Source organism: Hemiscyllium ocellatum, chromosome 16 (genome assembly GCF_020745735.1).
Source record: "Hemiscyllium ocellatum isolate sHemOce1 chromosome 16, sHemOce1.pat.X.cur, whole genome shotgun sequence".
Taxonomy (NCBI): domain Eukaryota; kingdom Metazoa; phylum Chordata; class Chondrichthyes; order Orectolobiformes; family Hemiscylliidae; genus Hemiscyllium; species Hemiscyllium ocellatum.
The window spans coordinates 63,341,235-63,354,244 of NC_083416.1; the positions used below are offsets into that span (position 1 = coordinate 63,341,235).

At 40.9% G+C, this 13,010-nt stretch overlaps 2 protein-coding genes across 2 annotated transcripts in view; both read left to right on the forward strand.

Moving 5' to 3' along the window:
• The window catches only part of si:dkeyp-23e4.3 (rho GTPase-activating protein 7), a 188,367-nt gene that overhangs the window by 86,123 nt on the left and 89,234 nt on the right, over positions 1-13,010 (forward strand). The window lies entirely within an intron of this gene.
• Positions 5,620-10,283, forward strand: LOC132823454 (uncharacterized). The gene is made up of 2 exons (XM_060837333.1): positions 5,620-5,698; positions 8,361-10,283. The coding sequence occupies exon 2, from the start codon at positions 9,289-9,291 to the stop codon at positions 9,976-9,978; it is 690 nt and encodes a 229-aa protein (XP_060693316.1). The 5' UTR covers positions 5,620-5,698; positions 8,361-9,288; the 3' UTR covers positions 9,979-10,283.

Consider the following 13,010-nt stretch of genomic DNA (forward strand, 5'->3'; position numbering starts at 1 on the left):
TGTTTTATCTCATGGTTCTGCTGTTAGAAATAAATCATTCCTCTCCAAAGCTACCAGAAGCTACAAGATAACAATAAGAGAGGAACTGTAAGAATGGAAATATTATCCACTTTAACTTGCTTTAAATTGGTAGATAAAGACCACCTTTTATTGTTCCATTCCTCCTGTCTCGATTTTATTGAGTTCATATTTCTGAGTCAAAGTCTCTGTTATAGAATCAAGGTTTCAAGCAAGGCTGCATTGACTTCATTTAACCTGATTTTGGAGAGGTTCTTTTTTAAGCGTACAAACGAAATTTTGAGGCAATATAATTACTTAATCCAATTATAACAAATTTAGCTCACTGGCTAGGACGGAGCAAGCTGTAAGAGCACTCATGCCTTGATATCAGTCAATTGTGGGTTGAAGTCACACTCCAGGGACTTGAACGTTAAAAATCTAGGCTGACATTCCTGTGCCAGAACTGGAGTGATTGCAACACTGTCTGAGATCCTATCTTTCAGATGAAATGCTAAACTAAATTCCCATCTGCCCTGAGCTTGATGTAAAAGATCCATGACACTCACTCGAAGAATAGTATGGAAGTTTCCCACAGTCTCTTTTGACAATATTTATCCCTTGTCTAACATCACTTGTATAAAATTTAAGCAACATTAGTTAATTATCTCATTTGTGACCTGAATTTATTTCTTCCTCTATTGTAGCAAATGCTGAAAAGCTCACCAACTAAGGAGAGGTAGTAAAATTTAGAAGCTGTGATGCAACTGCATGAGATCAGAAGCCCATATTGATGGTTCAGTAGTTCCTAGCTTTAAAATGGCAGGGAACATTAATTTGTAAACTTGACTCTTGGCCCTCACATGGGTTCTTCCAAACAGAAGCTGATAACCGCTAGTATCAATCGAGGCGAATTCCCTCCTCCAACTCATGTTCCCATTCACAAAATAAACATGCCAATTATGTTTTAAAGTGCTTGTCATGCGTCTGCACCGCACATTGTCCATTTCCTTGACTTTGCTTCCCATCCTACAGTATATGAACTACTATAGTTTGAGGCTGACCACCATCAGATCCAAGGGTAACTAGGGCTGGGCAATATATGTTGGCCCAGCCCATGATGCCCACATCCCATGAATACATTTTTTACCAACTCTATTGATACTCTTAGCAAATGTGACCCATTCCACAAAGTGGAAATTTTGACATTTAAGTCTCATTGCCAGATTCACTTATGCAGTTGCAGTATACGCCTTCTTTCTTAGGTTCAAAGTGAGTATCATTTTGTGCAGAAATTGATTAAAATGTTGCTGTTTGATTTTTTGAATGGGACCTCATTGATTGTTATGGCTAAGACTCGGTTGGTTGGATCATTATGAAGAAAGTCTGTTCCTGATGGTGGAAGTTTGTTAGTAAAGGCTTTGGTGAGATTTTCAACCTGAGCTAAATGTATAGCGAGATGACTAATTGCATGTAAATACCAAAAGAGCTGGAATTCCTGAAAGCTGACTTTCTGATTTGACCATTCAGGACCTCTGTATCTGAAGGTGTAGCTTTCCATGGTAAGATTTGCCAGGCATTGTCCAGAAACTGGTCAAAATGTGAATCGTGCTAGTGCATGGAATAGTGAAAATAATTAAAATACTTGGGCAAAGGAAAAGGATATGTTAATGAGGTTCGATGAAGTGGGTGGGAGGAAGACTGGTTTTCAGATCAGCTGAGTGATTTATTTCTGCACTGTGAATGAAATGAAAATACATAATATTTTTTTGCCTTTTTGCAATGAGCCAGTTATTTTTCTGAATATGGCAATGAAATTTCTATGTTAAGCAGGGCGTTCACATTTAATACTTATAGTTGCTGGGTAGCTTTTTCAGGAAAGATGTCATGTCATGTGCTGAAAGCATAAGGGGGGGAAAAAACAAAATGGCTCAGCAAAGTGGCTGGGGTACCACGGTGGCTCAGTGGTTAGTACAGCTGCCTCCCAGCACCAGGGTCCCAGGTTCGTTTCCTGCCTCTGGTAACTGTCTGTGTGGAGTTTGCACATTCTCCCAGTGTCTGCGTGGGTTTCCTCCGGGTGCTCTGGTTTCCTCCCACGGGTCAGGTGAATTGGCCATGCTAAATTGTCCATAGTGTTAGTTGCATTAGTCAGAGGGAAATGGGTCTGGGTGGGTCACTCTTCGGAGGGTCGGTGTGGACTGGTTGGGCCGAAGGGCCTGCTCCCACACTTATTAATTCCACACTGGTTCATTTTCTTTTAATGTTGCAATTCTAAACCACCACTAGTAGTTTTTCAAATGTCAGCCCATTCTGAGTTCTAAAGAATGGAAGATATCCAACACCTGTGCTTCTAAATGATAAATAAGTGTGAGCCAACAGGAAAGGATCTAACATTTTTACAAGCTTCTAAATTAATTTTGTTTGCCATGTGTGACCTGTTGCAGTCTTGAGAAACCAAGAAAGGAAAGGAAATGTCATCTTGCTGTCAAATGGAATGTGATGCCATTAGTAGTTGGGCCTATCTCCCTGACTCTACTGTTAGTGTATCGAAAGATTTTAATAGCTGAAAAGCTATCAGCGTTAGGTTGTAAATATTTTAAAGGGGTCTCACCTTTGAAATAAAAGTTAGGTTTTCGGAGTATTGCTGACTCTTTGGAACCCTTTTTCTCCAGAGTCTACTGGAGGCAAGGTTATTGTGTAGTTTTAAAACTGTGATCGGTTCAGACTAACAAGGGAGTCAAAAGTTGCCAGTGGCAGATAGGAGGTGAATTATAGTCTATTCCTGCTCTCAATTCATATGTCATTGTAAGTTTGGGTGAATATCTTATTGTCATAAAGGTACAGAGGTCTGATCAGTGTTGAGACTGCCCATTCTGCTGAATCTGAGATTTTGCAAGGGGGCATTCGTAGAATCAGAGTAACTTACTGAACTCTCTTTAAAGATTCAGCGTGCGAGTAGCTTTGCTTCTCCATGGGAGTGTGGTATTGACAGGGGGCACAATGGCAATACAGATGCCTTCTGAAGAAGGGTCACTGGATTAACTGTGTTTTCTTTCCTCCTATGCTGCCAGACCTGCTGTGTTTCTCCAGCAGTTTGTTTTTTATTTCACATCCATTGTTCCCCTTCACTTTGTGATCATCTATTCAATCTACCCCCTGCCTGACTTCCATCTCAACCCACACAACAACTTTTTTTGATTAAAGTGTCTACTGGTAAACCTTGATGACTCCCCAGGTTGCCCATTCCTAAATCCGTTTCTTGTGACAAGTCCCATCTACCATCTGGCATGGTTTGAACTATCATGGCAACTGGGATCCCTGACGAACAAATTCAGGACAGTTCAGTGCAGATAACGTCTGTATAAGGTTCACGATTCTGAAGGAGTAAATGTTCATGTTACATTGACCCCATTATTTACTAACTTTTTCATACCTGGGATAGTTGTATTATGCAAACCCATTCAGGGATATGGGCCAAAGGTAGGTAGGAGGAGGACCTTTCAGCCATGATTTCATTGAATGGCAGAACAGGTTCAAGGGACTGAATGGCCTACTCCTGTTCTTACTTTTCCACTCGTTCTACTGATGTTCCTAAACACAGACTGTGGGACAAAAGGTTCTACTCTAGCTTTCAGAGGGAGCAGATGTACCACCTCCCGAAGGTCTGAGCAATTATGCCTGACCAATGAAGTTACACTCATTGCATGATATCAATGAATCTCTTTGTTATCTAAGGGCAGTCTCTCTCCTTCTATGGATACTCTACTGTAGTTTATCATCTCCCACTAGGTGCAAGATAGAAGGCTGGTGTCAGTGAACAACTTCAAGCAACCCTTATCCAATATTTCCCACTGACTGAGGTGGCAAATACCACAGTCATCTAGGAAAAGACCACAACTTTCATTGATTAGACCTCCGCATTAAGCACTTGTGAAGAGGTGCAAACAATGCTGCACATTAAGGAGATGTCCTCCTGTAGACTAAGTGGTAGACAAATTGTCTTGCTGAGTTTATCTCTTTAGGGATTTCACTACATAAGAGGTACTGCTAGGGTTCTTTCAGTACAAAAATGCTGATGCTGGAAATACTAAAAGTGTTTAGTCAAAGTGTTTACTAAAAGTGAAGCTGCTGCACCAACTCAGTCTCTGCTTATCAATACTGGCAACATTACTTGAAATCTGTAGAGACTGGGGAAGGAACAAACCTGAAAAAAAAACCTGCCTAGGTGGCAAACAGAAAAAAAAGGTATGATGGGGCAAAATAATAGGTGGTGGTAGTGGAACAATTTTTTTTTGGAAGGGTCTTTAGCAGATGCAAAGAGGATCAATAGAATAGTGACCAACAACTATTGCCTCTTGGCCTAGCTGTTGATTTGTTTATTTTCTGAAATTTGAGTTTTGCACTAGAAGGTTATTAAGTTCCCAACTGAAAGTTTGAGCTATCAGTTATTGTTCATTAAGTCTCATTGGAACAGTATAGGTGGCCAAGATCTGAGCGTGGTGAAGAATTAAAATGATACTATTGGAAATTACTTATTCATACCCTGAACACTGACATTCTGCCAAATGTGTGTTTGATATCTGTTTAGCTCTGTACTGTATAATGACTAGTATGATAAATGAAATTAAAAGAATCGTTTCCCTTTATTTTTCTCTCCAATCCATAGTTTCCTAAGCAGTTGTGAATAAGAGCCAGTAGAACAAAACTAGCTGTATTTTTGTGGTAAATTAGAAACCATGCAAACACAAATGCTTGAATGTGTGAGAACCAAATGTTAGCTTCCCTAGTTTGAGAGGGAGAGAGGGGCTTGCACTGAATCCAGCTTGTGCTATACTTCCCTTGAGATTGTTGGCAAAAGTGAGAAAGTATTCCATTTCTCCACTACTGCCATCTCCCCCACCTCGTCCTAATGTGAATACATAATTTGATCTCTAACACTTGCAAACATTTTTTATTTTCAATAAACAATATCTGATTTCTTAAGGACCCTTGTATTCTATGTGGAATAGAGTGCAAATGTACAAATTTTACTTCACTTCACAGTAAGTGGCCTATTCCAAACCCTCTGACAACATTACTGTAGAAATAGACACACTGCTGTACACAGATGCAAGGAATGATAAGTGTGAAAAATGGTAGTCGGAGTGGGAATCCAGTTTCGAATGCTGTGATTCAATTGACTCTGATAACTAATATCTATTATGGAGTGTGTTGATATTGTTTTGTCTAAATTTACATATGAATCTGTGAATTAAAAACCTTCATAGCTCATGTTATATTATTGCTTTGGTCATCTTAATGGATATGTCTTGGTAAACCTGCACTCCAGAATTGATTTGCTTTAACATCCATGGAGAAACCCATATGGAAGGTTCCACTTGGTAGACTGGTTAGAAAGCTTAGGTCATAAGGAATACAGGGAGAACTATACAGAACTGGCTTGAAGGTAGAAGAGAGGTTGGTGGTGGGTTGCTGTTCAGACTGGAGACCTATGACGAGTGGCCTACCACAAGGATCAGTGCTTGGTCAACTGCTTTTCGTCACTTATATGTAAATGATTTGGATGTGAACATCGAGATATAGTTAGTATGTTTACAGATGACACCCAGATCAGAGGTGTAGTGGACAATGAAGAAGGTTGCCTCTGAGCACAGCCGGACCTTGACCAGACAGGCTGGTGGACTGATGGATTTTATTTTGGGTAAAGGTGAAATACTGCATTTTGGAAAGACAAACCAGGGCAAGGCTTATACACTTAATGGTGAGGACCTGGGAGTGTTGCTGAACCTAGAGACCTAGGAGTGCAGGTTCATAGTTCCTTGAAAGTAGAGTTGCAGGTAGTGAAGAATGTGTTTGGTAAGCTTGCCTCTGTTGAGTATAGGAGTTGGGATGTCATACAGGACATTGCGGTCGTACAGGTCATTGGTTCGGCCGTGAGGGCGGCACGGTGGCACAGTGGTTAGCACTGCTGCCTCACAGCGCCAGGGACCTGGGTTCAATTCCCGCCTCAGGCAACTGACTGTGTGGAGTTTGCACATTCTCCCCGTGTCTGCGTGGGTTTCCTCCGGGTGCTCCGGTTTCCTCCCACAGTCACAAAGATGTGCGGGTCAGGTGAATTGGCCATGCTAAATTGCCCGTAGTGTTAGGTAAGGGGTAAATGTAGGGGTATGGGTGGGTTGCGCTTCGGCGTGTCGGTGTGGACTTGTTGGGCCGAAGGGCCTGTTTCCATACTGTAAGTAATCTAAAAAAAAAACTACATTCAATTCTGGTCTCCCTGCTATAGGAAGGATATTGTGAAACTTGAAAGGTTCAGAAAAGATTTACAAGGATGTTGTCAGGACTGGAGGGTTTGAGCTATAGAGAGAGGCTTATATAGGCTGGGCATGTTTTCCATAGAGCATTGGAGGCTCAGGGGTGACCTTATAGAAGTCTATAAAGTCATGATGGGCATAGATAGAGTGAAGAGCCAGAGTCCAAAACTAGAGGGCATTAGTTTAAGGTGAGAGGGAAACATTTTAAAAAGGATCCAAGAGGCAACTTTTTCAGAGGTTAGTGCGTGTATGGAATGAGGTGCCGGAAGAAGTGCTGGAGGTTGGTATGATTACAACATTTTAAAAGGCATCTGGCTGGGTGCATGAATAGGAAACCATTAGAGGGATATGGGGCTAGATTAATTTCTGATATCTGGCTGGCATGGATGTGATGGACCAAAGCATCTGTTTCTGTGTTGTACAGCTCAATGACACCATGTCCAGTTTGTTATTTCTGTTTTGGTGTGGTGGGAAACTCAGCAAGGGGTGATTTTCACCCAAACAGCACTATAGAACTCCTGAGGTTGAGATGTGGACTTTCAACAGGAAATGCCTTTAATAATAGCTTGTCAATAGATTTGTTAGATGCTGCAGCCTTGTGGGTTTTGATGGAGTCATGATAAGGAACTAGTGTTAATGCCTTTCCCAGAGCAGCAGAAATGCGAACACAAGCCGGAAGCAGCAGCATGTAGTTTTTTCGCCTTAATGGGCGCTCTAACACTTTCCTAAAAGCCTGAAAGAGGCAATTCAATGGTGATGAAGGAGCAGTTTGGTTGGTACGTGCCTGTTAGCAGCTTTTAGATGTTAGAGAACAATTCATCTAGTGAGAAACTTGCATTTTATTGTGCAAACACAGCAGAAGTAACTGCAATGTTCAATTTCTGCTGATTTTTAACTGAATAAAGGAAGTTGCAAGTTAAATTTTCTCACACTCACTCATGCACTCTCACACCTGTATTAATTTGAATGTACAAACTACAGAATATAAACAGTAAAATGAGGTTTGTTTAAAATTGAATGTGTCATACAAATTGAAGCATTCTTGACCTGTAAAATTCTAGTGAATTCTTACTCCTTCGGTGTGGTACAGTACATATGTATCCTGCAATATCTAAGGCTAATTTTCCAGTGTCCTGTTTTGCTGTTCATTGTTTCTGCTTTCAACCTCTTATTTAAATTGTGGAGGCAATGTTCAATATTTGAATTTTACACGATTGAAATGGTTATGTATTAAAATCCTGCTTTCACAGAATCATACGGTACAGAAGAGGCCCATCAAGTCAGCACTGGCAAGAAAACAAACCTACTGTAAATCTACACTGGTCCTACTTGCCAGCATTTCACCTGTAGCCTTAAATGCGATGATTTTAAGTGCTCATGCAAGTATTTTTTAAAAGTTGAGCTTTTCCACTACCCTCTTGGGCAATGCATTCCAGATTCCTGACCACCCTCTGGTGGAAACAAAACTTCCCCTCAACCACCTGCCTTTTCATCACACAATTGTGCCCTTTTTTTTGTTGATCACTACCCCACCCCTGTCGTATATGACTCTCTCTTCAGAAAATGTACTTGGAGTCAGAAACTATGCCCAAAGTCTTCCATGTGTAGTTTTAACTAAGTTTCAATACTTAGAAAGAAAACTGCACATTCTAAATATTCCTTCCAGAACTGAGAACAAGCAACTTACCTGAGCAAATGGTGGAGGTGGTGTCATCAGTTCTCCCAGTGTCAAAAATCAGCATGTCTACTGATTGACATGCATGTGTTAGGCTTTCCCTGTCAGTCTTTTTTTAAAATTGGCAATTTTAAGTTTAGGCTAATAAGACAGACCGACCGAATCCTTGAACTGGTACCCAATAAACAATACTTTAATTTTAGTCATGAGTTGAATGGTTCGCACTCCAGTTCTGATTTTAGAATAGACAATAAATTAGAAAATTGTGTTTAACATTGCCTTCTTGATCTCACAAAAGCCTTTTAACTGTCAGCCGTGAGGAGTTGTGGAATATTCTCAAATTCTGCTTTCCTCACCATTCTGCATCTGCTTCACAGTGACAACCAAGCCATGATCCCCTCTGTCGGATCCATTACAGACCTAACATGAATGCAAACTGGGGTCAGGAAAACGGTGTCATTGCACCAACACTTTCCTCTGTCTTCCTTGCTGCAACATTGTAGCCCATCTCCACGAAGCTCCTGCCACAGTGAAGTTAACTTCAAGATGAATGACAAACTGTTCAACCTTTTACCCCTCCAGGCCAGAACCAAGACCACCTCATTTTCCATTATTATCTGCATACTGCAGTTCGATGACTTGTGCGTGTACACACACAATCCAAGCTACAAACCATTGTCAATGTATTCTGAGGGGTGAAAGAGAATCTGGGTCAGACTAAACATTCATAAATCAAAGGGTTATCTACTCAGTCCTGCCACACAATACTTGCCAACTATCAAAATCCACAGGGAGCCCTTGGACAATATGAATCCATTCCTGTATCTTGGGAGCCTCCTGTTGGTGTGAGCAGCCATTGATGAGGAAATCAAATGTTTATTCCAATGCCACCCCAATACCTTCTGCCTGAAGAATGGTCTGTTTTAAAGTCTGAGACTTCCAACCTTGTATTAAGCTTATGGTCTAAGCAACTGTGGTCTCCACCCTCCTCTTTGTACCAGAAAAGTAGACCATGCATAATAGATACTGCACATCCCTGAAGAGTTAAGAGCCATGTGAACTTCCCCTCCCAGACCAGCTGTGATGAGTGAGCCACATTTTCCACCTGCCCAACTTTAAGATGACCTAAAGCGGGAGATCCAAGATGGCGGTGACTCAGCAAGTCTGAGTTTACAGTGCTCTTCCCAAAACCTGGGTAAAGTGAGTTACTCACCCCCACCACACTTACCAAACCACCCAAAAAAAATTTCTAACCTTAATTAGCTGCTTACTATTATATTTAAGCAGTTTAATATTAAGTGGATAATGAGTAAACCAAAGGGATCCCGCAGCTCTCAGAAAACAAAGACCCCTCCCCCACCCTCCTCTCCTCCTCCAGCTGCAGCTGATGTAAAAACAGGCCTTGAAGAGATGATTGCCAGGCTGGAAACGACACTCGTCAATTTCATCGCAGAATCCAGACAGAGATGGAACTCATTCGAAGAAAAGTTACAAAAGCACAGCCAGGCTATTGAGGAACTGCAGGGCCGAGTGAAGGGGGCGGAGCTAAAGGCCACGACCTCCGAGGCTGCAGCACAAACAGCTGCAGAACAGGTGCGAGCTCTGGAGCAGAGAGTCAGGGCCTTTGAAATCTACATGGATGACCTGGATAATAGAAATCGGAGAAAGAATATCCGTCTTCTGGGCCTCCCTGAACAAGAGAAGGGACAGTTAGCAGTATTTCTGGAGCGATGGCTGCCCCAGCTTTTAAACCTGGGGGCTGAAACTGATCGGGTAAGGGTGGAGTGGGCCTACCGGGTCGCAGTACGTGGATCTGGCCCAAACCAGCGCCCACGCCCGGTCCTGTTCCGGCTGCAGAGTTATAGGGAGAGGCAGATACTCCTGGATGCCTCCAGAAATCTTGGAAAGGATCCTAAAGCTATGATTCATGAAGGATCCAAGATTGTTATTTCAGGACTTCTCCCCGGCTTTGGCACGAAGGAGGAAGGCGTTTGATGAGGTGAAGAAATGTCTAAAGAACTTAAATATTCAATACACCTTATGCTACCCAGCGACGTTATGCTTTACCCACGAAGGATCCGAGTATAATTTTAGATCACCAGAAGAGGCTAAGGAACTTTTAGACTCGTTTAAATAAATCGTAAGAGACAATTTATGTTGGCTTGCCTCTTCCACACTCCGTGGGGAGAAGTGGATACTTTACTCTACTTGCTTCTGGGAGCAGGGTTGTCTTCCCTTGCTATTTTATGTTATTATACTTAACTGTAATTTGTTGGAGTTGTAATTTTATAGTTGTGTGTTTGTACGTGGCATTGATGCTATCAGATATACTCAGGTATGGGTGGGGAGGGGTGGGGGTGGGGCGCTCACTGTTAAGTCTAGCTCGGTATTATATCTAAATCCTATTAAGGAGCGCCCGGGTCAAGGGTGGGACACTGTTTGGGAGAGGATATGGTGGACCTTTAGAAAGGAAGTAAGGCCCCCTGAGAACAAGGGGGAGGATCTCCATTCAAACATGTTTTATTTTTTTTTTCTTATTGTTTGGAAATAGTTTCCTTTATATTATACTGTTATGAGTGTATTAGAGAACATTTTCTCTTTGAAGGATGTAAGTGACTCAACTATACACTCTGGATAATTGTGGATTAGATTAGTAGTTAACGGAGTTTCATTGTTTTTCTTTCTTTTTTAGTATCATTCCTTTGAATTTTGATTATATATTTAAGATCTATTTTTATATTAATGTTTGTGCTTGAAAGTTCTGTTTATTTTTGTAAATCTGTCAAAATATTAAATTTCTAATAAAAATATCTTTTTAAAAAAAAGATGACCTAAAGCAGGTGCTCTACGCTGAGCTCCACGATGGTAAACAATCACTAGTCAGGCAGAGGAAATGCTTAAAAATCCTTTTTAAGCCTCCTTAAACAACAACATCCACACCAACAGGTCGGACTCACTTGCCCTGGAATCCACAAACCAGAGAAGAAGCATCTGCAAAGGTGGCAACCACTTGGTGTGTCACTGGGTGGGGCACATGGAGGCAAAGTGCAAGGTGCAGGAAGAGTACTGTGTCTCATCACCCCTTAGCATATATGGAGCGGAGTCTCTGTGCTGTCAGGATTGCATGATTCACTGCAGAATCCACCTCGCTCAGAGTGGAAACAACTGTGCGCTGCTGCTGAAAAGGAAAAATTAGATGCTGACTGAATTATGCAGTAATCGCTTTGGAGTGATTCATGTCATTGTGTAATTGCATTCCATAAGTAGTTGAGATGTGGATTAAAACATGTGGGATGTCCCTCATTTCACAATGAATTTTGAATAGTACTAAAGAGTACTTTTGGACTTGAAACCTTTTCACTCTTTTCCCCCTCTACCTGTTGAGTTTCTCCAACTTCCAGCATCCACAATGCTTAAGTTCTCAAAAGCATTGTTGTAATTGTCTTAATTTTTTGCCTGTATTTAGAATATTAACTTCTCTATCTGCACAGAAATCCTTCATAACAGCAGTGCTTTTTTTTTTGAAAGAAAGGCATAACTTCAACCAAATAATAAAGAATGATTATGGCATTATTTTTCCCAATCTTCTTGGAGAACTAGCCTTTAACTACTTCCTTTTTGTGCCCTTTGTCAACAGTTGTATTCCACAGCAGTGCAGTTAATTCTGTCTGTGCATTAGCCAAGAGATAGTGAGAATATTCAAGGAATGAATGGAAGAAAGTTGCTCAGGGATCACTGTGCCCTTGAACTTGGAAATTTCGCTGATATGGCAAATTACTACAAATAAGAGCTGAGAAGTTGTGATCTTACTGAGTGTCCAGGTGAGAATGAAACTGCCTGTTGTGACTTTAATTAAACACGAAGTTTTTTGCATGGCAGATTTTTAAACCTGTGCTCCCCTGTTAAACTTTTATTCTTTTGACCATATTAATACTACACATGATCTGTGTGAGGCAAAGGTCATTGAGGCTAGACTTGGTGCATGACTCACTCAGGACATCAGACTCATTCAGTCCTCTTCCCATTACTGAGTTAAGATAAAGAGCGACGTTCAGCACAACTGAGACAGTCAGCAGACAGTTTTTTTTTTCTCCATCACCAAGTAAATAACTCCATGTCACACATCTGGGTTTAAAAGCACTGATGCAATATTCTGTCTTTATTTATCTTAACTATATCCAACAGCTTCACATTCTTTCATATTCTGTGACCTATTATGTTGTGCAATTGTCTATTTCATAACTGCAGGAGCTTAACTGCTGGATGGGTGTTTTCAGCACATTTTTGGCAGTATTGAGTTAATGAGGGTTACTCAATGCACGTTTTTCTTTTGATTATGTCAAAGTATGTTCACTTTCATATTCTAATTACAAAATAAAAATCAACTTTTGAAAGTATAGGCGTGTCTGTAAATAGAATATGATCACATGAGGGAATCATAATCCAAATTTACCAAACAACTCCCAAATTAGATTGCAAAAAGTGAAATTTCGTTTTTTTTTTGTACATTTTAAGACACATTGGGTTAAAATTCTGCAATTCCTTTCTGTTGGCATTCTGTGTCTGGAATGATAGACACAGCTTCAAAAAGATAGCTCACCACATCCCTCCAGGGCAAGTAGGGACGGGCAATAAATGCTGACCAGTCAGCGACTCCCACAAATAAATGATAATAACAGCAATCCATGTAAATTCAACAAGCAAATTTAGTCAATATGAGCTACAATAGCAGATACAAAGACTATTTCATCAGATTACAGGCATTTGTGGAAATCTAGCATCATGCAGATTGTCAGTATTTCCAACTTGCCCTCCAGCGTACAGGATCATTCACTCCTCTCTCAATGGATTAGGTTCTCAAGACATCTGCATGGTTGTGCAGGAACTACTGCTGCTGAAGATTATCTTTTAGAAGCAAACAGTATTAAAGTTCTGATGCCTTGCCATCATCTTGGGATGGAAACATTTTTTAAAAATAAAATCAACTTTTTAGCTCTGGTTTGGAATATAAATTCACTCTTGAGGGT

Excerpts from the sequence above, each read along its gene's own strand:
- LOC132823454 (XM_060837333.1), top strand. The coding sequence starts at position 9,289 with ATGAGTAAACCAAAGGGATCCCGCAGCTCTCAGAAAACAAAGACCCCT.